Source organism: Fundulus heteroclitus, chromosome 23 (assembly GCF_011125445.2).
Source record: "Fundulus heteroclitus isolate FHET01 chromosome 23, MU-UCD_Fhet_4.1, whole genome shotgun sequence".
Taxonomy (NCBI): domain Eukaryota; kingdom Metazoa; phylum Chordata; class Actinopteri; order Cyprinodontiformes; family Fundulidae; genus Fundulus; species Fundulus heteroclitus.
The window spans coordinates 24455436-24482737 of record NC_046383.1 but is presented as its reverse complement, the minus strand read 5'-3'; the positions used below and the strand labels follow the sequence as shown (position 1 = coordinate 24482737).

General features: G+C 42.1%; 3 protein-coding genes across 4 annotated transcripts; 2 read left to right on the top strand and 1 right to left on the bottom strand.

The window, feature by feature from the left end:
* Positions 1-327: 327 nt before the first annotated feature.
* On the bottom strand, positions 328-16364 carry LOC105921195 (septin-8-A). The gene is made up of 11 exons (XM_036127407.1): positions 16276-16364; positions 13935-14173; positions 10927-11041; positions 10646-10841; positions 8861-9047; positions 8623-8784; positions 6045-6141; positions 5754-5922; positions 4073-4205; positions 3803-3978; positions 328-1642 (listed from the first exon to the last, which is right to left on the bottom strand). Exons 2-11 carry the CDS (start codon positions 13947-13949, stop codon positions 1588-1590), a joined length of 1305 nt encoding a protein of 434 aa, XP_035983300.1. The 5' UTR covers positions 13950-14173; positions 16276-16364; the 3' UTR covers positions 328-1587.
* sowahab (sosondowah ankyrin repeat domain family member Ab) lies at positions 16318-17607 on the top strand. Its single transcript, XM_036127695.1, has one exon. The coding sequence runs from the start codon at positions 16318-16320 to the stop codon at positions 17605-17607; it is 1290 nt and encodes a 429-aa protein (XP_035983588.1).
* A 5483-nt stretch (positions 17608-23090) lies between these two features.
* gdf9 (growth differentiation factor 9) lies at positions 23091-27039 on the top strand. Of its 2 annotated transcripts, none has more exons than XM_036127742.1 (2): positions 23091-23590; positions 25821-27039. In XM_036127742.1, the coding sequence occupies exons 1-2, from the start codon at positions 23227-23229 to the stop codon at positions 26813-26815; spliced, it is 1359 nt and encodes a 452-aa protein (XP_035983635.1). In that variant the 5' UTR covers positions 23091-23226; the 3' UTR covers positions 26816-27039. The 2 variants fall into 2 exon arrangements, with proteins under 2 accessions (XP_035983635.1, XP_012712277.2); XM_012856823.3 differs by having other exon boundaries at positions 23094-23590; positions 25887-27039.
* Positions 27040-27302: the final 263 nt, after the last annotated feature.

Genomic DNA, 27302 nt, shown 5'->3' with positions numbered 1-27302 from the left:
TTTAGGACTACAATTCATTTAAAGTGCTTCTAAATCAAAACATGACTACAAACATGACATCCTTTGACAGCAATAGCACATGAGGGTATAATGAATATTTCACAGTGTACTTTTTAACATTCAGTTTACAGGCATTACAAGGCAAGAACAGGAAAATTGCACATTGAAAGTTGCAAAAGTATTACATTTTTCCACACGTCATGTTACAACCACAAACTTTCTTCTATTTAATTTGGATTTTATGTGATGGACTAACACAAGTAACACACCTTAAATTTAACAAAAATTATTCACGTTGTTGTTTTTTTAGATTTTTTTTTTATTATTATTGTGGTATTTCTACTCAAAGCTCCTTAACTGTTGAAATCCTATGTAAAATTAAGTGCATCAATTGCCCACAGAAATCATCTGATTAGTAAATGCACCCACGTGTAACATCTGACTGTAAATAGTGCGGTTCTGTGAAGGCCTCAAATGATCTTTAGAGAACATTAGTAAACAAAGAGCATCATATAGACCAAGGAACACAGCAGACAGGTCAGAGATGAAGTAGTGGCAAGGATTAAAGCCGGGTTATGTTATTAAAAAAAAGGCACAGTAACATAAAAGTAGCACCCTCAGGCCCAGTTTATACAGTTTATGCGCAAAGAAAGTTGATAATGGGGGAGTTACACTTTAAACTCTCATCATTCTGCATACTTTTTGGACATTTCTGGCTTGTTTTAGTGTGTCGTGGGAAAAGTGGCATCTAGCGGCTGGATGCTTTTACTGCACAGTTAAAAAAAATATTCGCTACAGGAGGCACAGTTTTAGCCACTTTATACAATTTAAAAGGATATACTCTACTTTATGACATGATATACCTGTTTTGGCCCTTGAGGGCCAGATAAATTGCCTTGACAGGTCCGAATTCAGCCCGCGGGCCTTGAGTTTGACACATGTAATTTAGAGCAATGTAAATTAATTTGAAACCCATTAATAATCTGGTTAATAAATAACAATTAATGTTCCCCGATGCTCTACGTCCAATCTGACAGAGCTTGAGCTAGTTTGCAAAAAAGAAGAGGTCAAAATGTTACATTTCTAGATAATTTCTAGACGCGTGACAAAGTGTTGCTACAAAGTATTGACTAAAGGCGTGTAAATAAAAACATGTAAAAGAAATAAAATATGAAAACTGTGTAAAATGTTCCTTACGCTGCATAAATATGAGCTACCTTGTGTTGGTCTGTCACATAAAATCAGAAATAAGACATACATGTGTGGCTGTAACATGAAAACGTTTTGGAAAATTTCAGGAGGTATGAACACGTTTGCAAGACACGGTAGAAGGGGAAATAAACAACAACAGTGTAGTATAAAAACTTCACTCCTGCAAGTATTTGCAGGAGTGAAGTTTAGGAGCCATGCGGAGACTATGCTACAGCACGTTGCTTAAAAGTGTGCAGATAAAGGTCTAGTTGACGTGGAAGACATCAGGTGGACTCACCTTCAAGGATGTTACATTTCTATAAAATCTTTATTCAACATTGTAAAAATAAAAACACTTGATTGTTAGTCCGATGTTCCCAAGCTGTGGAAGCGCTTCTAGTTCAGGTTCCTTCCTGAGGTTAAGGAGCACGCAGACGGAAGGCTAAAGAAGCTACGCATGGAAAGACAAAAACAACATTATTAGTTTGAAACCAGGAAACAGCATGTTTCTGAGTTTGTTGTCATTCTGTTCGGCGCCACTGCAAGCAGAACTGAGAGAGGAGGGAGGGCAAAAAGGCCGCTTTCAAACGAGCACATCTGGAGTTGGTGGGTGAAGACAATGGATGGTCTAAAATGTATTTAATCCTCCAGCAGATAATGACAATGAGATGGAAGTTCAAGAGGATCCCTAATGCTCAGTTTCACTTTTTATTATGAGGCTGTTATAAGTTCTCAGAAAAATAAAGTGCTCTTAATTTTTCACTGAAAAATATGGCTTCCTGCTCTTGATGATGCTGCGTACAATTCCATTAATTAAAAAGCTATATTTCAAAATAACAATGAAAAAACTGGTGTCAAAATTTGTACAAACGTGTAAATTCTGCCATTGTAGACAATGTAAGAAAAGATATTTCCAAATAAAGTCACTGTAAAATGGACAGAAGCAGAAATTGAGTCGTTTACTTAAGGTTTCTCACTGAAACTATTACAGGTGGAGAGGAAAACAGCCCCAATAAAAGCTTAAAAATATATATGCTTTATGTTATAAAACAGCCCATGCTGGTATTATTACATGTAAATACAGTTAGCATTAGGAACCAGTCAAATAAAATTAGCAAAGCTGTATTTTTGATGAAGAAGAATGCCACAGCTTCAATCACCAGTTTTATAATGATTGCTTAGTTATAAGTTAGTCCAGACGTAGAGTAGAGAAAGAGTCTGTTTTCCCTACGTCGATGGGAATCTCATTTTCCTTGGATGTTCACATCCATAAGTCAACTAAATAAACAAGAGAATAAAGACAAAAAAATAAAATAAAACGGCAAAAGAAATACACAAAGTGTATAAAATCGTAATAAAAATACAAATCAGGATATATCAAACTAAAGTGCAGCAATGTTTAAGCTTACACCTCTCCAGATTTCTTCTGAATTGTAGCCTGATGATGTGAGAAAAGCTTTAAAATGCTGTAACCGTTCACTTTAACGGCACAAGCTCATACATAAGATTTTAGAAAATGCACCTTTTAAATTAGATAACATTTATTTAATCGGGGGGAAATCCTGTCTACAGAAACATTTTTTAGTATTCTGGGATTTTCGATGAATGAGTCAATGGTTGCATTTTTTTTTTTGTAGCATAAGGGTTTGGTACTGCAATAAGATATGTTTACTTTGAGCCTTTCTACAGTTCTTTATCAAGAGGTGCCTCAGTAAGATGCACACTAAGTCATGACATCATCATACAGGCTGTCCTAAGGCATAGTAATATTAATAAATTTACTGTTTATTAATTTAAAGAAGGTAATGAAAAATGACCTTGACAACATTCACGTATTGTTCTGGCATTTGACGAACCTCAGGAATTTCAGGAATCCTAATTTACCAGAAATGGTGGGGAAATTAAGTCTGATTTAATACCTGAAATTGGGCTTTCATCATTTTTCTCACCGCCGATTTTGCCTTCATAGCTTTGTGACAGTTATTTATTTATTTTTACTACTATTCAGCTCATTCTGGTCTCTATCTGAGTATGTGGGCTTTGTGCATAAATAATTCGCTCTGGCACGTAACGCTTCCACCTGAAAAACCGACGCCAGCTCCACGTGGGATGTCTAGATCTGCATTGAGACAAGCCAAACGTAAACACAAGCGCCCTTGCCTGACAGACAGTCTGGCAGGTTGGCCTGCAGAGACGGAGGCGTCAGGCTGTGTCGTGCAAGCTGTGACCCTTCCTACAGCGTCTGCGTACCGTGGTCAGTCTAAATATGTCCCTGGATCACTTTATGCTGGATCCCTTTATGAGTCAAAATGGCCTCTGGGCGGAGAGCGTGTAGCTCTACCCCCTCCCCGTCCAAATTAAGTCAATGTAGCCTGGAAGGTAAGTATTTTATGTCTGGCCTTCTGAAAATAATTGTGTGAAATTCAGCAAAAAAAAAAAAAGCTTTAGGAATCGCATTCATGTAACTGGTTGGTGACGCTAAACTGATGTAAGTGAAAAGATTACCTTAAAAGAAGTACCTGGTTCATTTGGAAGCAAATTGTAAGGAAGACTTTATAACAGTGCCGTTATTCCAGTTCAGACATAAATAAAAAAAGAGACATCCGCTCACTTCTTTTTGTCCTTCTCCTTCTTGAGCGGCTGCAGCGCCTGTCCCATCAGGGCTTCAGCCGCCACCTTCCTCCTGTTGAAGGCATTCATCTCTTCCTCCAGCTCCCGTCGTTTCTCCTCCAGATTTCTCTTTTCCTCCTGGTGCATGCGCTTCAGCTGCTCGAAGCGCTCGTGAAGCTGCAGAACGTGGCCGGGACAAACAGAATTCACCGCGTGAAATACTTTCTCGTGTGCCTGTGGCGCGTTTGATTGCGTGACGCTCGGTCCTCACCTCTTTTTCTTTTTCTTTCAGCTCTGCCTCCGTCTCCTTTACTTTGTTGACAAACATCTGTCTCATGGATTCCTCCCTGTGCTGCAGCTCCCTGAGGAACTCCTTTCGTTTGGCTTCGTACATCTCCTGCAGGCTGGAGAACAGGGTGAACACAAACTTGGGCTTAAGTTAATATTCCCGCTTTGTATGAACAAGATGTGGCGCCAGGAGCCAGCTGTGGGTAGCCTATTGTAATTAAAGGGATCCTTTACAGTGCTGTGAAAAGGTATTTATTTACATTTTTGCATATTTTACATGATCAAACTAATTTCAGTAGGGCACAAATAGTTGAGGCAAGAAAATTGCAAAAAGCAACTTGACACGATCTAAAGAAATTAAAGAACAGGTGAGAAACTAATTGACTGACATTTATCAGTCAAGAAAATGGCCACAGAATCATTTTTAAAGGCTTTGGGAATCCAGTAAATCAGAAAATAGGAAACAGTGAGGAAACCTTACTAGGAATGGCCGGCCCATTAAAGTTTCTCCAAGAGTTCACCAATGCCTCACTTGTTACCGTTTGGGTCAGCTTAGTGCTCATGATTCTACAGTAAATAAGAGATTGGGCAAGAAAGGCAGGTCCAGACTAAAGAGGACAAAAATGCCTCACTCACATTTACCAAAATAACACCATGAGGGTCAAGACTTTTGAGAAAATATTCTCAATGTGGACCTTTTTAAAGGTGCGCGTTACACAGGAATTCAGAAAAGGAACATGACGGCCAGAGTCAAGCACGGTGGTAATAGTGTGATGGTATGGGAACCTGCAGAAACTGGAGGACTTGCAGAGAATCCTAAATGAGGACGTCCATCCATCTCTTCTTCTTCAATATCACTTGGGTTATGGAGTGGCACCATCCACCTCTGAATTGTGCAAAACAGCTGAAATGAAGGTTTTAAATTGACCTAGTCAAAGTCTAGGAATAAATCCAATTAAGAGGCCATAGTGTGACCTCAAGCAGGCTTTTCGTGTTTGAAGAGCCTCCACAGTTCTGCAATGACTGGGGGGCTGCAATCCCTCGATTGTGATGTCAGAGATTTATTGTCAGCTTTCTCAAATCCTTGTTAACAGTTGTTGCCACAGCCAGATATTCGGCTTAGGGGGCAATTACTTTTTCACATAAGGCCAGGTTGGTTTGGAGAACTCTTTATGCCTTGATAGATTAAATATTCATGTAAAAACCAGCATTCAGCATTCTGTATGTAGTCAAATTATATTGGTCTGAAATTCAAAGGTTGCAGCGATGATCTGAAACATTTAAATGTGAGCCAAAGTAGACAGAAGAAATCTGTAAAGGTGTAAATACTTCTTCACGGCACTGTTTTATCGAATGCAAAGAGGGTGCAACAAGTGCAGCCTGACGTCAAGCTGTGAATGGAAACAAAGACGTGCAGGGACAACTGTTTTATGTTCAACATGATACCAAATCTGAACAACAGAGAAATTGAGGCCTAAATGGCATTAACGAACTTTAACCCCCCCCCCCCCCCACACACACACACACACACCCAGGCAGATACGTTCATTAGATTATGCCGTACAACAAATGATCCCCATGCACTAGGATGAAGCACATGCTGTTTTCTAACAGATACCCCCCCCCCCACCTCAGTAAAATGCTGTACAGTTCCCTCCTTTCACCTGAACGACTGGCTGTCGGGGTCAGTGTCCTTGAAGCCCATCTCTTCTAGCTTGCAGCGACGATAGAGCTCATAGTGACGAGAGTGTGTTTGCTCCAGGAGGTCATCCATGTTAACACGCAGAAGCATCTCCCTCAGATGAACAAAGTCACAGTGCTCTTCGTTTTCCACTGAACAAACGAGAAAGAACCTTGCTGACTGGCTGCTTGCTTTGTTTTAATGGCAAAACATTTCTTCTGTCTGGTACACAAATTGCAACAAGATTTTTATCAAATAAGAACAGCAGAATCACCCTGTACGGCTCCCCAGGGGTACGACCTTGCTTTCACCATCCTGTTCCCTATTTTAACACCCTCCGTGCTTCCAACCACAGCAAAGGGAAGGCGAGCCTGCAAGACGGAGAGAGAGAGAGGAAATGGTTAAAATGTGTGAATATCTTGCAGCAGGCTGCTGTGGGTGGGATGTAAAATATACATTAGCCGTGATGGGGTTAATTTAGTAGGCGTAGCGTTTACACGATTTTTTGTAATTCTGTTCGTTCTCAACCCAAGTGGCCTCGAAGGATGTAACTCCCTCACGATTAGATGGCTTAGTGTGAGTTACCTGCCCTACTTCAGCTTTATATCCTGGACCTGATGTCAGAGGAGGCAGTTTAATGTCCTGCTAATTATATCAGAAATCTCTATGTGTCATGTTGTGTTAATGCTAGGAAAATGTGGCACAATCTAGGGGGTGGCCAGACATCATCTGTGGGGTCGCAAGATGAACCAGACGATTATCCAAAATTTCTGACTTTACAGTGTCAGAGATATTCGAGAAAATTTACCATTTTTCTCACAAATAAGTTATTTTATTTTTTATTTTATTTTTAGAATAAAGTCATAAGGTGTACAAGAATAAATTAAACTAATTAAATTACTTCTTCATTATCAGAATTTTATGACTTTAGTCTTATCATTTCCAAAAAGAAGATTGCCGTTGACAGTCGTAAAAAATTTGCTCTGGTGTGGATGACAAAAACATAAAAAGAAGCTAAGAACTATGCACTAGTGATGGCTAAAAAGCAGCAGGGATTTAACATGATAAATGAACTAATGCATTAAAGGCATACTATGCAACATTTTTCAGTTAATTAATGTGCTCCATACCGTTGTGGATGATTAAATGAGTCATTTCAGGTCGAACAAAGGTTTTCTCGGCCGCCCTGGTGGTCTGTGGGGGAAATACCGCACTTGCAATTGCAAGAGCCCTCGGCCCGCACCCACAGGCTCAGAAGTCTCGTGCAAGACCGCGAGAGACGGTCTTGCTTTACGGCGAGAACTCCATGTGTTTTTGCCCTGCTATTCACTATATGCACGCGCAAAAGCAACAACAAAGAACCACGTGTTAACGTCAAATAAACAGCATATCGAGTTTTTATTTATTTATTTATTTATTTTAATGTTGGCGAGGCGGTAGCGTGAGTTTGGCGAGGCGGTAGCGTGAGTTTGGCGAGGCGTCTCGCCTCGCCAAGATAGCGCTGTGGGACACCCTAATGTTCATACTTTCACTGTGTTAGTCATTGTTTGTACTGCCGTTTTTTCCACTTTTCATTGCGTTCGCCTGTCTGCTAAGCTCAAAACAACCGCGCCTGGCTTGACGGGGAAACCAGAACAGCTGAGCATCTTTATGACAGTGCACTTTTACTTTCGCCCTCTGGGGGGAGCCTCGCTGGAAAATCCACCCCGGTTGCATAGTATACCTTTAAGAAACAAAAGGCATTTAAAAATCACACTGTGGAGCGTAAACTCATATAACATCTGAACTAGTATTTAAAGCACATAATGACCAGCGAGCTACATGTCCCTGGCCCCTCCTCACAGGGTTTTGTGCCAGTGACAAGGATCAAGCGAAGAGAGCAGAGGGCAGAGGTTTCAGGATATCATTATATATGAGTAAGTTGAACGCCACTTTTAAGATTAAACCTCACAGCTGATTGTTATTTTCTGAATCTAGAGAATTGCTGTGGTGCAACGAGACATCCCGACCAAACTGAGCAACACTCTCTTAACTCAACCTGAACAAGGATTTAAGATGAACATGCTGCCCTACCAACATTAACTGTACAGAAGGTTGTAGGATTTGCACTTTGTTGCCTTTTGGCGAATTATGCCGCATCCAGACTGGGGGTTGAGGCGTTAGGTAAAACAGAATTTATGTTTGGGATGTAAAAATGAGAGAGAGATAGAGAAAAATACTGTTTTAGAATATGATGAGTATTATGTGTACATATTGTATGTGCACATGAGTATGATGTGCAAAGCTGTTGTGCACCTTTAGAATGTGAGAAAATGTCAAAACGTTAAAAATTCTGCAAGGCAATGTAGCATTTTTGTTATTGTCTGAATCCATCGTTAGAATTTAGACCGCAAATATTTACAAAACATTAAAGTTGTATAGCCCCATGATGCACTGGCGAAACTGCGCCTCTTGCCCAATGAACGGTGGGGATAGGCACCAGCCCCCCATGACCCTGGCCTGCACGGTTGAGCTGGTATAGACCGGATGGATAGAAGGATTAAAATTGTATACTGAAATATATAGTGTCCTTTATGAAGATTAAAAGCTTTTAATAATTATATCAGAATTGAAGAACATATTAAGGTAACAAGATGTTTAACAAGGCCTCTGCAAGGCTTGGAACTGAACAAAACAAAAAGTCTCAGGTCTCCTTCATTTTCTTTCACAGTCCAAGTATAGGAGATTATTAGGTTAGTTAATTTACTTAGTAAATGTGTCAACCCACGCTTAAATATCCAGAAAAAACAAACAAAAAAGTAAAATAATTGTTTGTTGCGCATGGGCTGTACTAGTGTGTTTCTAAGACTCACATTTAAGGAAGAGTTTATCTCTCCAACTTCTTCATCCTCCGTCGGAAACTGATAAAGCTGCACGCCGTAGCTCTGCAGCTCGTTCATGATCGTCTTCTTTAAGTTTGCCAGGTCGCTCTTGGACATGATGTCTGCCTTTGCAATGATGGGAATGATGTTCACCTAATCGGAGGGCCACAAGATGAGAGTCGAAAAGGAACCGATGAAATATTCGGCAGTGGGAATTCTGTCGTCTCACCTTGCTGTCCAGCTTCTTCATCGTGACGAGATCCAGAGACTTCAGGGTGTGGCCGGTCGGAGCGATGAAATACAGGCAGACGTGGATTCTAGTGTCGTCATAGTTGAAGAGGGAACGCTTTATTTTCTGCTCCTCTTCGAGGAATTTCTCAAACTGGGCTTCAATGTAGTCGACGAGGGGTTTGCAGCTGAAAAACAAGACAGAGCATCAGTTAGTTATTTCATCCGTTTATTTTTTATTTATTTTATTTTTTTACAGATTGTTGATGTTTTTCTTAATAGACATATGGGTATCCAGGGTTTTTACCCTCTCTGCAGTCTGCCAAAAATGGCAGACTTTTGTACTTCCTGCTGTTTGATCTGTCAGACTGGGACTGAGTCTTCCTCTGGTCCACCCTTCCTCCCTCCCACTTTGCATGCCGACACTGTCTCCTTAGTCTACAGATCACTACTGGACAGCAAGAAGGGGGAGCGATTACTAGCTGGCACTGATCTAACTATAAGGCACACTTATAGTAACATTATTCAACTCAGCTTCTTTATTGTGATTAATGTACAACTAACAGATTTTATATGGAGAAGTAAGCAAGTAAAAGTTTATTCATATGACACTTTTCACAGACAAGGGAGGGTAACAAAAAGTACGCAAAATACTATGTAAATACATCTACAATTACCATCTCAGAGATATGAAATTAAGTAAAAATTAGCATGGTGGTCACTTTATATATGTTGTGTTTTTAGAAGCACTAAACACATAACATATATTGCATGGGACATATTGCACATTCAAAAGTCTCTTATCAGAGCGTGGCTCTCTCACGGCATTTAGATGGAAATCGTTTATGAATCTGCAAGTAGGAGCTTTGAAGGACCCGAGCAAACCTACGAAGAAGCATTTATTTCCGTTTGTGCGTCCTTGGAAGACTTACGTGTTCCGGGTCATCAGACAAACTTTAACATCGGATAAAAAAAGAATTGAAACCCTGAATTGAAAAATACTAAATGTAGTTTTGATTCACTTTAATTTATGGACCATAAGGCCAATAACTGGTCATAGACCAGTTATGAGAATACCTTTATCAGTGCACCTGTAAAATAAAAGAAGCAGTTCCTTTGCTAAGTCTAGATTTTGTTTAGGATTTGAATAAAATCCAGCCAATGCCCTGTTTCCCCGATCAGAGCAATTGCGTTTCCAGTCCATGTGATGGCCCGAGTTACACATCCCTGGTGTGGAGGGCAGTGGAGCCCTCTGCTTCCCCTGAAGTTAATAATCAGAACCATGATTCTGCAGATGTTAAGCACCAGGTTATTCATGTTTGTGGTCTTTGGACCTCCTACTTGTCTGTTGATGTATCTCCATGTTTCATAAGGCCAGCTACAGTTATGACATCCGCAAATTTGATGAAGGCGTTCTTTTTATGAGTAGGAGTACAACTGTGCGAGTAAAAACGGCAGAGGACTCGACAAGTGGCCTTGTGGGGCCCCAGAGTTGTCTCCCACAGAGTGGGAGGGGTAAGTCCCCATCTTAACCAATTGGGAGTAATAGTTAAAATGTGTCAAATCTAACGATACATGCCCTGCTTTATAACTAGCTTTACCGTGCCAACACATATTCTGCATCTGTACACTTTCTAATGTTTTATCTGTTTGTTATTGTGTCTGTCAAAACAAGGAAACAGGCACTATTATTAATATTAAGTCCATGTTTTTCTAGTTTGTCATTCTATCGTCTCAACAGCACCCAAGATTTAACATAGCCACAACATATATAGGCATTCTTGACCTTTCTTCCTTGTTGATCTGGTCTCCAAACCCAACGGTGTGGACGACGGTCAGCTTCAGTTTGACGGTGTGCTCCTGCAGCTCGTAGGTCTGGGAGCGCAGCTTCACCTCCTGCTCATAGTGATCAGCTTCCTCGTTTTCAAACGTCGTGTTGAAAAGCGTGTTGATCAGGGTGGATTTGCCTATACCCGTCTCGCCTTGGACAAACAGAGCAAACAATGAAGATTTTCTCCAAAGTAACCAATGCCTTGGGTCTCGACCTGATGCGGCGTCCGGACGTACCTACACAGAGGATGTTGAAGCAGAATCCCCGTTCCACAAACTTCCTGACCACTTGATGGGGAAGGCTGGTGAACCCTACTTGGCCACTGAGCTCAAGGCTTCGCATTTCTTCATTCTAAGGAATCGTATGAGGAAAAAGCAACAAAAGTCAGGAAATTAGTAAGGTGCTTCTATTGCCATATGGCTAACCCCTACGCGGCTTAGAAAAATCCAGAAACAAAGTTTTCAACTAAACCACTGACTGGGATCACAGTATTACAAGGTATCTATCAAACTAAAGTGGTCAGCTAAAAACAAAAAACAATCCATTTTGGGTCGGTGTCTTTAGTGTCTAATTTATGCAAAAATTTAAACCTAAAAAGTAGTTCATATTCAATAAATAGTTTTTTTTTTTAATCCTTCAATTCACTGTCTTCCCATGAATTCGGAGCATCACCTTCAGGGGGGAAACCGAGACAACAATCTACAAAGCCAAGCTTCCCAGCTCATTTTGGTGGACACCAAGACGTTCCCAGATGGCTGAATCAAAAGCGTGGAATTTTGAATCAGCTCTTTCTTCGCCACAAAAAGAGTCATGCAGTTCTCACATTACAGCCATCAGTTACGAAAGACAGAACCATACCAGAACTGAAGAATGGTTCATAAAGTATTTGGACCAGTTCAAAATCTGTATAATTGACCATGAACTACAGCTGTTTGTAGATAAATAAATAAAGTTGGATGGAGCTGAATGAATTTGGACAGATTTCAATTCAATTTAATTTGGCACCATCTAAGCTTTGTACCAGGAATTTATTAGCCACAAGTGATGGTAGCTTTTGTCAAAGATGATAACAGCCACCAGCTGTTGAGATGTCACTACCACCATGGAACTTCCTAAAAGTCATTGATCTGATCCAGGTCTGCATAGACAAGTGTTAGATATTATGTGAAGCTACAGGTTGTTGGAGCTGCTGAAAGCAGTTATTGGGACAATAACAGATGATTCACAGGTATTTTGGACATAATGGGTGTGACATACATAGATATAGACAGAGGGACTGATAAAGGAAATGGTCGGTTATCTCGGGGCAGCATGTACACTTCAAATTTCAAAGTCTCGCAGATAATATCTGAGTGGCGACATGTTTCTGCTGAAGACAATGGGAGAAGCACGGAGGAGGAGCTTGGCTTTATATAAAGACTCATGTGACCAGCATTCTGGGCTCTCTCTTCCTTATCCCTTCTTCCCATGATGTCAATACCTGTTAAGTGGGCTTCAGTACTGATCTGTACCATTTCTCTGGCTTGTTTAAATTAAGACTGTTGAAGTATGGTTTCTGTTTCGAGAGTCAGTTCCTGCAAAATAAGTTATTCGATGTGTGACTGCTTCTCCAGGGTGAAGGACCGGACAGGGCGCAGAGGCCAACAGGGGGCAGTAGCTTTTACACAAGTGATGGATCGGCTGGTTCACTGGTGCGGTCAGAGCCACTTGAAGTTTATCTCCACCCAAGACAGTGGAGATGACAATAGTCCTCCGGACATTGCCTCCCCTTACCATCCTCAACAACACCATGTCTGCTGTGGATCACTTCTGGTTCCTAGGAACCTCCCTTTCCTAGAACCTGAGATGGGCCTCATATATAAGCGTTGTTTAGAAGAAGGTCCAGTGGAGACCGTACTTTCTGCGGCAACACAAGGCAAACGACCTTCTGCAAGAGCTGCTGGTCATTTCCAACACTGCCATTATTTACTCTGTCCTGTGTTCATCCATCGCTGTGGTTTGACTCATCCTAAAAATAGGACAGGTCCATACTGCAATGAACAATTAGGTCTGCAGAAAGGATCATCGGGGCGGACCTTCCCTCAATCCGGGATCTGAAAAACGACAGGTAACATCTCCGTAGAACCCACACATCCTGCGCACAAACTGCTACTCTTAAGTCACCGCTACAGAGCACTATTTACAAAAAAAAAAAAAAACAGCCACCACAGAGGCAGTTTCTACCCTCAAGCTGTCTCTCTGATGATCACCTAACAGATTTATGTTTGACCTAATCCAATCCTCTTTTGTTAAGATATTAATCTTTAGAAGAAAACATTTCTATTCACCTTTTGTGCACATTGTACTTAAAATGTCTTTGCTGAGAGCAAAGTGGAACCAAAGTCAAATTCCTTCTTGCATGAAGCTACTTGCCAATTGAAACTGATTCTGATATCTGTTGATCGGATGTTGCCTCGGTTAGCATGCAGAGACGTTTCTCCTTTGACACTGGATCCACTCGGGGATCCTGGCATCTTGCAAAAGGCTCAACATGAGGACCAATATGTGTTAAATACAACAGCCTTTCATTTCGGCCTCCCCCTCTCATTCACACAAAGAGCTCTTTATCTGGAGGTTATTTCACAGAGGACATCCAAGCTGATCGCTGCCCTGGCACCCACAACCCCAATGACGTTTTAAAAAAAAAGAAAAAAAAGAAAAAGTCTGTTGCAATCGTCACAATGCAACTTTTTTTTAGAGAAAATGAATCATAATTAAATCATGTTATCATAATAAATAATGTCTTTGTGTGCTAAAACACAAGTCTGGCGGACAGAACTGTTTGAGCAAAGCAATGCCATGAGTCTTCATGAGGTAGCAGTTGACATCACTACACAAAAGAGGCTTATACTTATCTTTATCCTCTTAAATCAGCCTCTTGTCCTGTTTCATTCAAAACTAACCCCTCCACCCTGTTCATTCATGTCAGAGGTAAACAGATGCTCATCCTCTGAGCTGGTTTAATGCCAGCAGCATGTTTGGGTGCTATTGCAGGCTTTTTTTTTTCCTGCGCGACTCTAGAAAGTGCTTTAAAAAAAGCATGCCCAACCGTACAATGACATCCTGCTTCATGAAGCGCACCGAGCTCCCTCAGCATCACGCAGGCAGCAGCATCCCATCACTCCGTAGCCCTTTTTTCTTGTTCTAATCAGCAGTCACCGCAGACACTAGCTCATCATCACGCTTAGAAGAGAAAACATCTTACCTCATCGGCCGCCATGATCACCAGCGTCTGAGTCCAGGACTAATAATCAGCCTCCATCCAGAGCTGCTCTCCTCACACTCTGCTCGGTGCGGCTGCTACGAGGCAACACCCCCTCTGTGCAGGAGGGCGGCATTACAGCACACAGGCAGCCTGCCTCACTGCTCTGAGAGTTGTTCTCGCTCCATCCAGCATGGGAAGGGATTCTGTTCTCTGATGCCTTTGCAACGCGAAGCGATCGCCTAAACACAGATGCAATGCAGGCCTTTTTATTCATAAATTATAGGCACAAAGACAAAGCACACCCTGGGAGAGACATGTAACATAAAATGAAGTAGAGGAGGCTGTAAAACAGTGACTCTGGCGCCAGACGTTGTAGAGCTATAACCCGATGCCGTTGGCAAGCCTCCACCCTGCTGTAAGCACCCCCAGTTTGTCTTCAGTGTTTTATTTGCTGGCTTTTTTATTTGACTTCTGTTGGTGCTGCTGTTGTTTACGAGTGCAGAGCAGGGGTGCCCCTAATTTTTGAAAGGGTGGCCAGATTTTGGGGGACAGTGGGGAGACGAGGGGGTCGTCTAATGATGGCGAACCAAAAACCAAGAGAATTTCAGGAGTTTTAATATATTGTTCTCTAATACAGACGGATCAGCACACGCCTGAGGGTGATCTGAGTAACCATTTAACCTGAGAGTCATGTTTTTGGACTGTGGGAGGAAGCTGGAGTGCCCATGCATGTTCTCCCATGCACACATGGAGAACAAGCAAGCGCCATGCAGAAACACTCCAGACCGTGCTTTGAACCCAGGACCTTCTTGCTGCAAGGCAACATTGCTACTAACTGTGGACTTATTGATGGGGCTACCGTGCAGCCCCATCAATAAGTCAACAAATGAATATTGCCAATTATTCAACTGTCTAAGATTAAATTTAGATTCTTAAACAAAATGTGACTGTGTGTATGTCTGGCTATGTGTGCGGGTGTGTGGGAATAGGAGGTGGGCATTGTCCCCCCCCCCCCCATATATGTTATGTTTTTAATTAAAATAAAACGTATTAGTTTAATTATGATTAACTGTTTTTATACAAGTTGTTAAAAAAACTTTTTATACAAGTTGTTGCTGCACAGTGGCACAGTGGGTAGCACTGTTGCCTTGCAGCAAGAAGGTCCTGGGTTTGAGTCCAACCCTGGGCCTTTCAGCATGGAGTTTGCATGTTCTCCCTGTGCATGTTCTGTGGGTTCTCTCCGGGTACTCCGGCTTCCTCCCACAGTCCAAAAACAATGACTGTTAGGTTAATTGGCCTCTCTAAATTCTTAGGTGTGAGTGTGTGCGTGAATGGTTGTTTGTCCTGTTTGTCTCTCTGTGTTGCCCTGCAGCAGACTGGCGACCTGTCCAGGGTGAAGCCCGCCTCTCGACCAGTGAATGCTGGAGATAGGCACCAGCACCCCCCGCAACCCCATGAGGGATTAAGCGGGTCAGAAATTGGATGGATGGATGAATGGATTAGCTTTGGCATTTAAAACAACAGCAAAGTAAACAGCCTCTCCTTAAATAACTTTTATATTTACATACAAACTAGACAACAACAGTTATTATTATTTTATTATTATTATCATTATTATTCTTGTTGAGGATGATGATGATGATGATGATGATGATGATGATTGTGACGCGCACAGTTGTCTGTCCTCCCCCCATTCCCCCCACATGGATGAAGGGCATTAATGGATGGATGCATTTCAGCTTTTTGTCCCGTTTCTAATATTAAGGATACAATTGTTCAGGGTATTTTTTCTCCCAATTACTGTTTTTGTTTGTGTTTCTTAAACAACTTCTCCTCTTGGTGTTCTCAGGAGCAGCCATTATGAAAAGGCTACAAAGGAGGCCAAGTTTGAAGTTGTACATTGTTTTTATTGCTTATTCAAATATCCTGGTGTACTGTTTTTATCGATACATATAATGCCATATGTTATAACATAATTATCAATTACCAATCATCAACAACAAATGCCAAACCTGTGAATTGTGTTGTTTCTTCATTTTAAAATGCACAAATATCAGGCTGTGCATATCAAAAGTACACAAAATAACGCAAACATTAATAATAAATGATTAATGTTTTTATTTTTATTAAAGCGGGCACTTTGGACTCCGGCTTGTATTTTTTTTATATCAGTAAACGTTGATCCCCTGCAGGGGCCCCTGGACAGCCTTTGAACGCGGCAGTGTCTGCATATTAAACGGGTGGGCAGATTTGGCGAGGCGCCGCCGGAAGCAGCAGGTTGGACGACGGAGAGAGGACAGCGCGGTCGGACACGCAGCGGAGCTTCCCCGCCATCTCTCACCTGCGCCTTTTTATGTCAACGGAGCAACACGCAGGGGCCGCGATGGCCCTGACCCAGGAGTCCGTGTTGTGTTTTCTGCTGGAGCGCGGAGGCAAAGTGAGAAACTCGGAGCTGGTGAGCCACTTCAGGAGCCTCATTATCAGCGGCGGCGATCCCGCGGAAAGGCAGCACAACAGGGAGCTGTTCAAGAAGCTGGTGAACAGCGTGGCTGTGGTCCGGCAGATCGACGAGGTGAAGTTCGTGGTGGTGAGGAAGCGCTACCAGGACTTCGTGAGGGAGGAGATGTGCCTGCAGGCGCGGATGGAGCAGAGCCTCTGCCGCCAGAACGCGGACAGCGATGCGCGCAGCTCGTCGAGTACAATAAGTCCATACGGCGACGGTAGGAACTGCGCGCTGAGGGTGCAGGAAAGCGGGCCTTTGTCCGCCGCGGGTTCAACCACCGTAAAAGTGCTGAGTATCTCCGGGGATCAGCCGTGCAGAGCGGCTAAATCTGGAGCCGTGTTCGCTGTCATAGCGGTGAGATCCCCGGAGAGAGGCTCTGCAGCAGGGGCAGGGGACGGATCACTCCCCCAGGTGCATCAGCATGGAAACCCAGACAAACCAGCCCTCAGAGCTGCCTCAATCCCACCTCCAACTTCTAAGCCCTCCTCCTCTCATCAGAGGAATTTAATAAAAGAGTCCCAGTGCTGGAAATCCAAGCAGGCAGAGGCCAATCAGGGCCCGGGCTCTCCCCTGGCCAGGCCCCAAAACAAGACCTTCAGACAGGCTGAAGATGCCAAATACAGTGAGTCTGTGCCTTTGGAGCCAGTGGCCCACGAGTGGCTCGTAAAGTGTGCTGCTGGGCTGTGGGGACAAATATACGCCTTACTGCTGCAGGACGCGCGCTTAGCACAGAGGAAAGACTTCATGTCGGGGTTCACAGCCTTGCACTGGGCCGCCAAGGGCGGCAGCTGTGACATGATACACAAACTCATGGACGTTTCCAGCAAAAGGGGCACGTACGTCAACATCAACAGCAAAGCACACGGGGGATACACGCCTTTGCACATCGCAGCCATGCACGGCCACGCAGAGGTCATGGTCGCTCTGGTGCAGCGCTACAAAGCAAGCGTGAACGAAAGAGACAACGACGGCAAGAAGGCGCTCCACTACCTGGGGGAAGGTGCCTCGGCCGAGGTCAGGGCCCTGCTGGGTGGGCCGCGGCGGAGCGGAGAGAAGACGGAGGACGAGGAATACAAGGAGCACGCCAGGGGCTTCAACACCATCAGCAAACTGTTCCACCCTCACTTAGGGAAGAAGCACAAGCCATGCAGAATTGCTCACGAGTGGTAGGGGAGGGTCACAAGTGGATCTAGGGGTGTTCCAACCGGGCAGTACTGGGTCATTTTGGAGTGATGGCCAGTACAACAAAAACGTGATCCGGTTGTCTACTTAAAATTAGTTGATCATTTTAAAATTTCAAATCAATACGCTCCATTATAAATGTTACCTGTACCAAGGTCTTAATCGTTAAATTTCGATTTAAGGAAAACAAATTTAAATAAACCCCTTCTGGATTTAGTTGCAGACATTTTGAAGTGGACTTTCTTTCAGGTCAGCTTTGCACCGAACTCTCTGGGGCACAAAGCCAAATGGTTTTGCCTATCTGCCCCTGTATCAGCCTGCTGTGGGTGTGAGCAGACGTGGCACCTGCAGCTTTCCTGTGGGTGCGGGCAAAGTGCAGAGGCCTTCTTTCAGCCAGCTAACAAGCAGTGCACGGAGCAGCCTGAGGATCACTCTGCCATCTATACTGCTGTACGAAAACGGCTGCTCACTCCAGAAATACAGTGTTTCTGGTATATCATTAAAGGATCTTTGATCTCTTTGAGAGATATGATGGAAAACAATGTTGGGATGATGAAACTGCAACATTACCTAAAAACCGGCAGCTAGTTTTCACATCGTTTGTGCCTGGACACATGTTTACTGTCTTGCACAGCTTTGTACGGTGTATCACTGGTTTGGTAAGTGTAATACTTATGTATAGTATATAGTTTTGGATTATTATTATTAGCCGTTAATGACTCGTTTTGAACAAATGTACCTTTTTTTTTTACTAACACACATCAGCAGTCTTTGTATTTGTCTTACATGTTTTTCCTAAAATGTGTAATACATCTCCAGAAAACATTTCTTGACTCTTGATTTTATAACATTGCTTTTTATTATTGTTATTATCATTATTATTAAGACAAATGAACACGTTTAAAACAATGCAGGGCATTAATGTCTGAATTTCCACTGCAAGATAAATGACATTGTAGGGCTGGAAGATATTAAAAAAAGCATATTGATAAAATAGAAATCAAATTGATCAATATCGATAATTATATTGATTATTATCAATAAATTCAAAACTAAGGTTTTTAAGTGCAGCCCTGGCCAGTTTATGCTGTTGCTTAGCAACCTATTTTTATATACAAAACACACAAAAATTCAAACTCAACCATTTATTGAACCAACTTTTTACCAAAGCTGCAAGTTTTAAAAAAAAGAAAGGAGAAAAAAAAAGTGCTCTCTGAACTCTTTGAAGGGGGCGGGGCTTGGTTCCTGGGTCTGCCGTTGTGATTGGTTGGGAAGATGCAACTACTGTAATATTAACCTACATGGCTAGAATGCAAAAGGAAGGAAAACTGTTCTTCTGTTGAACTTTTTATTGATCATGATATACGATTATCGATCGAAATATATTGTCCAGCCCTATGACATTGCAACAAGCACAAGAATGGAGCTGATGAGTTAACATCGGTACGCGTTGTGGCAGATGAAAAACTTTTGCCCTATTTTGAAATAGATCCTGAGGCATGTGCAGCAAGGGCTTCAACCTTGCATGCTTGAGCCAGAGTTTGACTCCCATGATCACCAAGTCATCATGGTTGGTGAACAGCGCTCTGCTTCTGACGTCAGAGAGGTGATGCAATAGTCAAAGTAACGGACTGCACTGCAGCTGAATGTCCGAAGGAGCTAACCGGCAGGGTGGACCTCTGGCTAACTCAAATAGCTGGTGATGCAGCTTTTCTGCGAAAGGCATCATTGAGACTTGGAAATCGTCCAAACAATGACTAGACTATATGTTTGTTATGGTGGGAATTTACCAGTTGTCGTGCCTGCAAATTGGGTTTCCCCCCATTTTCACTTGTTTCGTAGCTCTTTGGCAAGTCCTTTGTACATAAAATCTATTATTAGTAGTATTTTATGACAACTTGGTTTGGAATAGTCACTGAAGATTTTTGATATTTAAAATATGGCGATTTTAGCCTGCCCTTTGCTCTTATTTTATCATTACCAAACATGCCTGATTTCATACATTTTCTTGCATATCGCGCAGACATTCAAGTTTGAAAGTAAACGTCCCATAAGGACAAATTTGATCAAAATGAGGTCAAACAAAGAGGAAGAAACCCAAAAGAAGCTATTGCCTTAGGTGATGTCACCAGTCATGTGTGATGAAGCATTTTTTGGGAGGGGAGGTTTATGACCATGATGTGAATTTAATTGCTTTTTTTTAAAAAAAAAAGGCTAACTAGTACCTTTAAACTTTTTACTAGTATGATAAAAAAAAAATATTTATTAGGCTAAACCCACAGAGTAGCCGGTTTTAATTGCAGAACAGAAAGTCTCACCTGACTCGTAATAAACACGCAAAATTATATGCATTCTGTATGTATTGTGTTATACATCATACAGAAAACAGCTGTGTTGAATTTTTTGACCATTTAATAACAGTGTAGTTTCACTTCATAAACTGTTATTAATATAAAAGAGCTTTTTTATCTTAAGGATAGGTCTAAAGTGTAAGGTTATTTGATATTTACAGTCCTGTTCTCCTGACTAGTCCTCCTTATTCCCACGACCAGACATGCACAATAGCAGGGATTTTCCCTTTGTTGTGTGCTGGTGCGTATTTTGTTTTGTGCACTCAAGAAAAATTCAATTTTTATCTTCTGCTGACCCAGAAAATCAGTCCCTGATGACATGAAAAGAGACACGGATGATGTCGTCACAATCAAAACAGCAGCAGAACAATGTCCCCTTTGTAGTTAGCAGGAAACAAAGCTTTTTTTTCCCCTCTTCACTCACAAAAGATGTCTGCACACACAGAAACCGTTCAGCATATCAAACTGAACCGAGGGATTAGTTTAAAAACCTTTCTTTGACACTGCCGCGGGACTTAACGATTAGTAAAAAGAATCACTTGGTTCATGACAGATCAACCGGCTCTAAAACAAGATTAGAACTTAACACACTTTGAAATGTTTGGAAAAGAGGGCTATTAGTCTCTGCAGGTTGTAGCTCTAGTCATTAAGAGGAGTTAAAGGGAGTAAAGTATATCATTTTCCCAAAGCTAACAGCATAATTATTTACACATAAATCAACAAACAAAAAAAATAGAGTTAAATTGTATTCTGAGATTCACTGTACACTAATCTATGTTCCAGGATACTGTGGTTAAGGCGAAACGTTAAAATGTTGCAAGTTTCTGAGCAAAACACGCCACAGCCTTGATGACGACCTGAAACGTTCTTATCTCGGTGTAACGCTGTCTAATCAGTGGAGATTCCACATGCTTCTGGACATGTGCTGCAATGCTCCAGCATCAGGAGAAAAGCTCCTGCTGGCTGAACTGAAAAGCTGACCAGACAGTCTCCAACGGGAGGTGCCCTTAGTTCAGAGACCATAGCAAATAAATCACAGTTTCTCTTGACAGAAGATAGGACGGTGATACGCCCTTTGATTTTTAGGCTGCCAAAGGTTACGAAGTGATAAGCTGTTTAAATTGATTTGAATCTGTGATAAGACCGTAAATCGTGAGTCTGCTCAGTTGAATGACAAGATCTTGTAATATATTTGCTAGAAGACTGGAAATTGTTAAAAGCAACGTTTAAGAATGGATTATCCCCCAAGGAGCTCTGTAATTCAGGATTGAGAAAATACTCTCACATCATGCATGACAAAATCTTTAGCAAAAAAAATACCAAAACCTATCATTGTTTAAACTGCTAAATCCCTTTACTTATGTTGATACATTTGTGAAAAGCGGATTTAATTTTGTATGTCTTGCCACAGAAGGAAAAATATAATTCAGTGTCTTGCAAAGGTGTTCACAGCCTTTAAACGTTTCTACATACGGTTGTAACCTAATAAAAACCCAATACAAACCTTCTTGAAGGCAGTGTAGACTTGTGAAGTGGAAAGAAAATGACGTGTGATTTTTAAACTCATTTTACAATTAAAAATGGGGAAAATGTGCCATACCATACACACCGTAGTGGCAGCATGATGATCTGGGGATGTTTTTTTGTTTTCTTTTTTGCTTTTTTTCAGCTGGGACCAGGAAGCCAGTCAGAGTTGATGGGAGGATGGATGGAGTTAAATACAGGACAATACTGGAAGAAAATCTGGAGCATGCAAATGATTAGAGACTGTTGCAGAGGTTTCCCTTCTAGCAGAACAACACCCTGAAACATACGTCCAGGGTCATGTCTTTGAATGGCCCTCTCAAATGCAATAAAATCACATTCAGATAAGAGAAATGTAAGATAGACTAAACAGTGATGCTAAAAGTTTTACAAAACTCACCATTCTCCCCTTCCTCTCGGTTTGTTTTGGGTCTCCTGCCTGTTGTTCTGTGACTTTGTAAAGAGGGAGGATGGCACTGTGAGGACATTTAATGCTCATTATCAGAGATGTTTAACTGTACATCTCAGATGATTTTTATAATGACCAACAAAAAAAAGTGAGAGAAGATTGCTCTTTATGTTACTAATAATAAGCTTTTAGAACATGCATAATGATCGCCGCAGTGGTTTTCCACGACTTGTGTATATTGGCTGCATATGAGCCTCGTTACACTGCCCCCTGGCGGGCAACCAGTGCAAATTCATAAACAATTCTTCACATGCCATGCCCTCTGTAGCAGGGATTTAGGGAGGGTAGGATTTTTTTTAAGTTTTCTTTCTTTTTTGTGGGGAGGGGGGGGGGGTCATGAGATTAAGAGAATAACGTATTATTTTAGTAGAAACTCTTACAAAAAACGTGCAGCCTTCTTTGTGCATTAAAATGAGGAATATTGAGCCTCTTGTAAAGTTATACTTTGGTGTCAAATAATGAAATATTAGATTACTCAGCTATTAATTTTTGTATCCAGTTATGTACATTATTGTTATTAATTTGTTTGCCAATGCACACATTTAAGCCAGGGCTCTGTGAGAGGCTTCTTCATCTGGATATTTGGGTCCTACACAGTGGTATATCATTTCCACAACAAAATGGCACTGATATTATAAGGAATATATATATATATATATATATATATATATATATATATATATATATATATATATATATATATATATATATAGACTTTTTTCTTTAAATTGATACTCCTTTTACATTGTTTTATTGTACTTTGATAGATGCCTGTCTTGTTTCCCTTTCAGTCAGAACCCTTTGGGCTTAGCTGTGGTTTGCTGTAAAATTGTGGATGCTTTTACAACCGTGTAAAGTTAAATATGCTGTGTTATACATGTTTTTGAATAGAGTTTTAAATAGCATTCGTTTTCTCGAACGACACTCATTGGCAGCCTACGTCTGTATCATTGTTTGTGAAGCCAGCAATAAAATCTAAAGTCTTGCAAACACGTTTCATTAAAAAAAAAACGTGAAGCAGGCCTACTAAGAGAGCAAAAACGGTTACTAAAATAAATGTCAACGTCATGTCATGACCCAAAACTTTCTTCTTCGTCTTCTTGAAAAAGGAAGCCCTTCTGATTGACGCAGGTGATGATTGGCAACACCTGCGCGCGCTGATCTGAGGCCAAACGTGCGCGGCTTCCGTTTTCCTCGCGCTCTATCTCTCTCTTCCACCACCAGCAGAGAGCCTCTCTTCTCTGGCCGGTTTTCTAGTTTACCATGGGGAAACAAACGCTGGTGTCAGCTGCTGTCTGCTGCTTCCGGGCCCTCCTGCTCCTGCAGCTGGTGTCCCGCGGCCTCCCGCTGCTCAGACCCTCCGATGCGCTGCACAACCTGAGCGCCTTGACCTACCCGTACAGCAGCATCCTCTCCCCGCTGCTCAAAGCCCTGTCGGAGAGCGGAGGCTCCAGGTGGAGCTCGGGTCCCAGGAAAAGGGCGAAGCCCGAGCACGGGTACGTGAGATACCTGACGGAGGTTTTCAAGAAGTCGACCAGGACGCAGAGAAGCGTTGATGGAAATAAACTGTACAACACCATCAGGCTGATCAAGCCCCAAGAGGAGTGTCCTGCGCAGAGCAATAAGGGTGAGCAGCGACACGCAGGGGAAGCTCAAAGAAATAATGAGACCTAAAGTTTTGGTTTGTTGTTTTAGCGAGAAAGTTGGTGTTTTCAAACGCAGGTTTAAGAGCGACTCTTTTTGGGCTGTTTTTCTGAGCTGGTTCGCCTTTTTGCATCTGTTCTATGTTCTGGGTTGGGTGGAAGGTGACAGCTGTTTTTATTTTTATTTCTGTACAGCTCTTTGCGCTGGTATCAAAGTGTGCTTTATAAATATATATATTAATAGATCAGGTGTTCTCCAACCTTTTAGAACTAGTACTACCTCAGTACCCTCAGAAAAAGGTGAAGCAGGGCTGCTGTCCATTTTTTTTCACTTGATTTCTGATTAACACATGAAAAATGTTTTGGTGGTTTAATTGTTTTTTTTTTTTTTTTTCTCTAGTAAAAATCCCATAGTCATTTGTTTTTAACCTAACAAACATGTGTGTTAACTGGAAATAAAATGTCAACATAAAGTGGACAGCCGCCCCTTTTTCAGGGTTTCCACTGCCATGCTGGCAGGCATTTTAGAAACTGTATCACAACTATACTTTGATGTTTGTCGCAACAACAAAAAATCAAGTAAAAAATATATTTGTCAGATTTAACTGCTTGCCTGTTTTTAAGGATGCAGTTTAATTTTGTATTCTAGCTTTACTCCGATGTTTAAGCTTCCAGGTTTGTAAGGGGAAAGGGAGACGTTTCTAACCAACTCCAGTCTCAAAATTCAAAATGGCCTCACTGTGCACAAAACTTGGTGCTTTCTGTTTCCTACTATGAAGTCAGATTTTTTGAATTCCCCTTTAGGAAACCCAACCATGCTACCATGAAGATCTGATTGGGAAAGCTGTAGACCAGGGAGCTGCTGTTCTGTATCAAAGACGGCTGCTGACCAAATGAAATCTAGTGAAAGCTGCAGGTGTAAACTTTATTAGCACTCTCAACAATTTGCATCTTGTCATGCATTAAAAAAAATTCAATTCAGTTTTATTTATATAGTGCCAATTCACAACATGTCATCTCAAGGCACTTTACAAAGTCCAATTTAATTATATCCAGACAAATTGGTCAAAAAGTTTCCTGTCTAAGGAAACCCAGCAGAGTTCATCAAGTCTTGACAAGCAGCATTCACTCCTCTATGAAAGGGCGTAGAGCCACAGGGACAGCCGTCTGCATTGTCCATGGGTTTGAAGCAATCCCTTATACTGAGCATGCATGAAGCGACAGTGGAGAGGAAAACTCCCCTTTTTAACAGGGAGGAAAACCTCCAGCAGAAACAGGCTCAGAGTGAACGGTCATCTGCCTGGACCGACTGGGGGCGAGGGAACTCGTGCATGTACTGCACAACATCCCTGTGTGAACATTTACCTTTTTATGAAGAGAAATGTGTTGTTGCCAACCTTGGAACTGGTGAGTGGTTACCGATGCATCTCTGAAACCAGTGCTCAGATCTAGGAATAATGCCAAACCTGAGGTCAGCACATTTTGGTTAGAAGCACGTCAGAGAACCAGCGGGATTTGCTGAGCACTGTAAAGAATGCTCCATTTCTAAGCATCTTCATGGTTGGAGTTTGAGCAGTAGGCTTGAACAACACTGGTTTATTATTCCATAAAAGTGTTAAGGATTCAAACCTGCGACTTTTATTGTATTTTAGATGCATGGCACCCATACTGGATACTATCTTCAGGCCTGCAGGGGGATTTCTGGCTTTCATTCTTGTTGCGTTCCTCCTGATGTGGAGCTTGGAAGGTCGGTCTTCTGAATACAAGCAAAACTTACAATGACTTGGGTTTGAGGTCAGTCCCAGATCCAGGTACTGACTTTGAAGGAAAACGGAGTAAACTTTTTCTTTTATTTTCCACGCCCCTGTTTCCTTTTTTTTTTTTTTTAAGCCCATGAATATTTCTTTCCTTCCTGAAAGTCAATGTCAATCTGAGACGTATGGGTGTTTGAGTTCAGATAACTACAAAAATATTTGATGTAAACAACCTGGAGGACCTCTGTCAAGATCTGAAGGAGCTGGGTAATGACTTAAGGTGTGTTAAACTGGGAAAACGTCTAAAATGTGCAAGACAATGGCCCTGGGGGACCGACACAGAAGTCACTGGGCTAAATGAGGTATCCTTGAGGGGGGCTCAATACAAATGCACACTACTTTATTGGATGTTTGTAATAAGATGAAAGGTTAAAAAGCTTAATTGTTTTTTTTTTGCAAGGGCACTGTGTAAACAAGTTGGTGAAACTAGCCTGGTGCAGTACCTGGATCTTCTCTTCTCTTCCAGAAAGCTTCACACAGGATTTGTCCTACAGCCTTGATCAAGTAAGAAGAAAAGAGCAGCTCCTGAAGGCGTCCCTCCTGTACAGCTTCAACCGCAATGACCCGGCCGCTGCCGGCTCCGTGTGTCACCTGAGCATAAAGGAGCACGAGCAGTCCAACCAGTGCCAGCTGTGTGCCGGGATCTCTCGCACCCTGAACTTCACGGCCAGCACGCACAGGAGGCGGCGCAAGAACTGGCTGGAAGTGGACGTCTCCTCGTTCCTTCAGCCCGTACAGAAGTGGAACGTACACCTACTAGTTAACATCTCCTGCTCCGAGAGGCAAAAAGCTGGGCGCCACGGTTTCAGAGGTCCTCTGGGGCTCATCCTGGGAGCTCCTCCTCTGATTCTGTATCTCAACGACACAAGCAAAGTCGCCCACCAGAGGTCGGCGGTGAACTCCAGCGCAGATCCTGGGCCACGAGCCCCAGCAAGCACGTTTCAGAACCAGGTTTTCAAGTCGGCACAAAGGCGCGGCCACAAGGGGAGATGGAAGAGGGCGTCTCCAAAGAGCAAGCGTGGAGATAAAAGCCTGGACATACAGCTGCCGGAGCTGAAATCCAGCTCCGAGTTCCCCACCTCGGACTGTGCCTTGTACGACTTCAGGGTGCGGTTCAGTCAGCTCAAACTGGATCACTGGATTGTTTTCCCACCAAAGTACAACCCCAGGTACTGCAGAGGCATCTGCCCAAGAACAATGGGCTTCATCTACGGCTCCCCCGTCCACACCATGGTGCAAAACATCATCTACGAGAAGCTGGACTCGTCCGTGCCCAGACCGTCGTGCGTGCCCTCCCACTACAGCCCCCTCAGCGTCATGATCTTCGAGGAGGACGGCTCCTACGCCTACAAGGAGTTTAAGGACATGGTCGCCACCAGGTGTACGTGTCGCTGAACGCTCGTTGACGGCTCGGCTACTAGTTCTTCTGGACCATCTCTATTTAACAGCAACGTTGACCAGTCTAGATTAATTCATAAAGCTGTAAAAACTGTAGCATTAAAAAAAAAAAAAAAAAAAGTTCAGAAGCAGGTTTGTTTACTTAACCTAAAGGTATTTTATCATGTTAAAGGGGACTGTGGCATGTTTCTTTTCTTTTTCTTTTTTTTTTTCTTTTTTTTTGTTAAAACAAAGGTTGTAAATGCATCCTATTCAACTTGCTGTTTAATATAGTTGACTTGATCACTTGCCCAAAAAAAAAAAAAAGTTTACTTTTTAGTTTGTCTTTTGCTAATTTTGTGTGGGTTGTCCGTCCTAATTTAATTTAATGCGTCATTTTTTTTTTTTTTTTTTTTTTTTAAGTAGCCCTCTTCTGGAAAAGGAAAAAAAAGGAAACACACTCCCAAACTCTTATCAAGCCTTTTACATATACTTTTATTCCCGG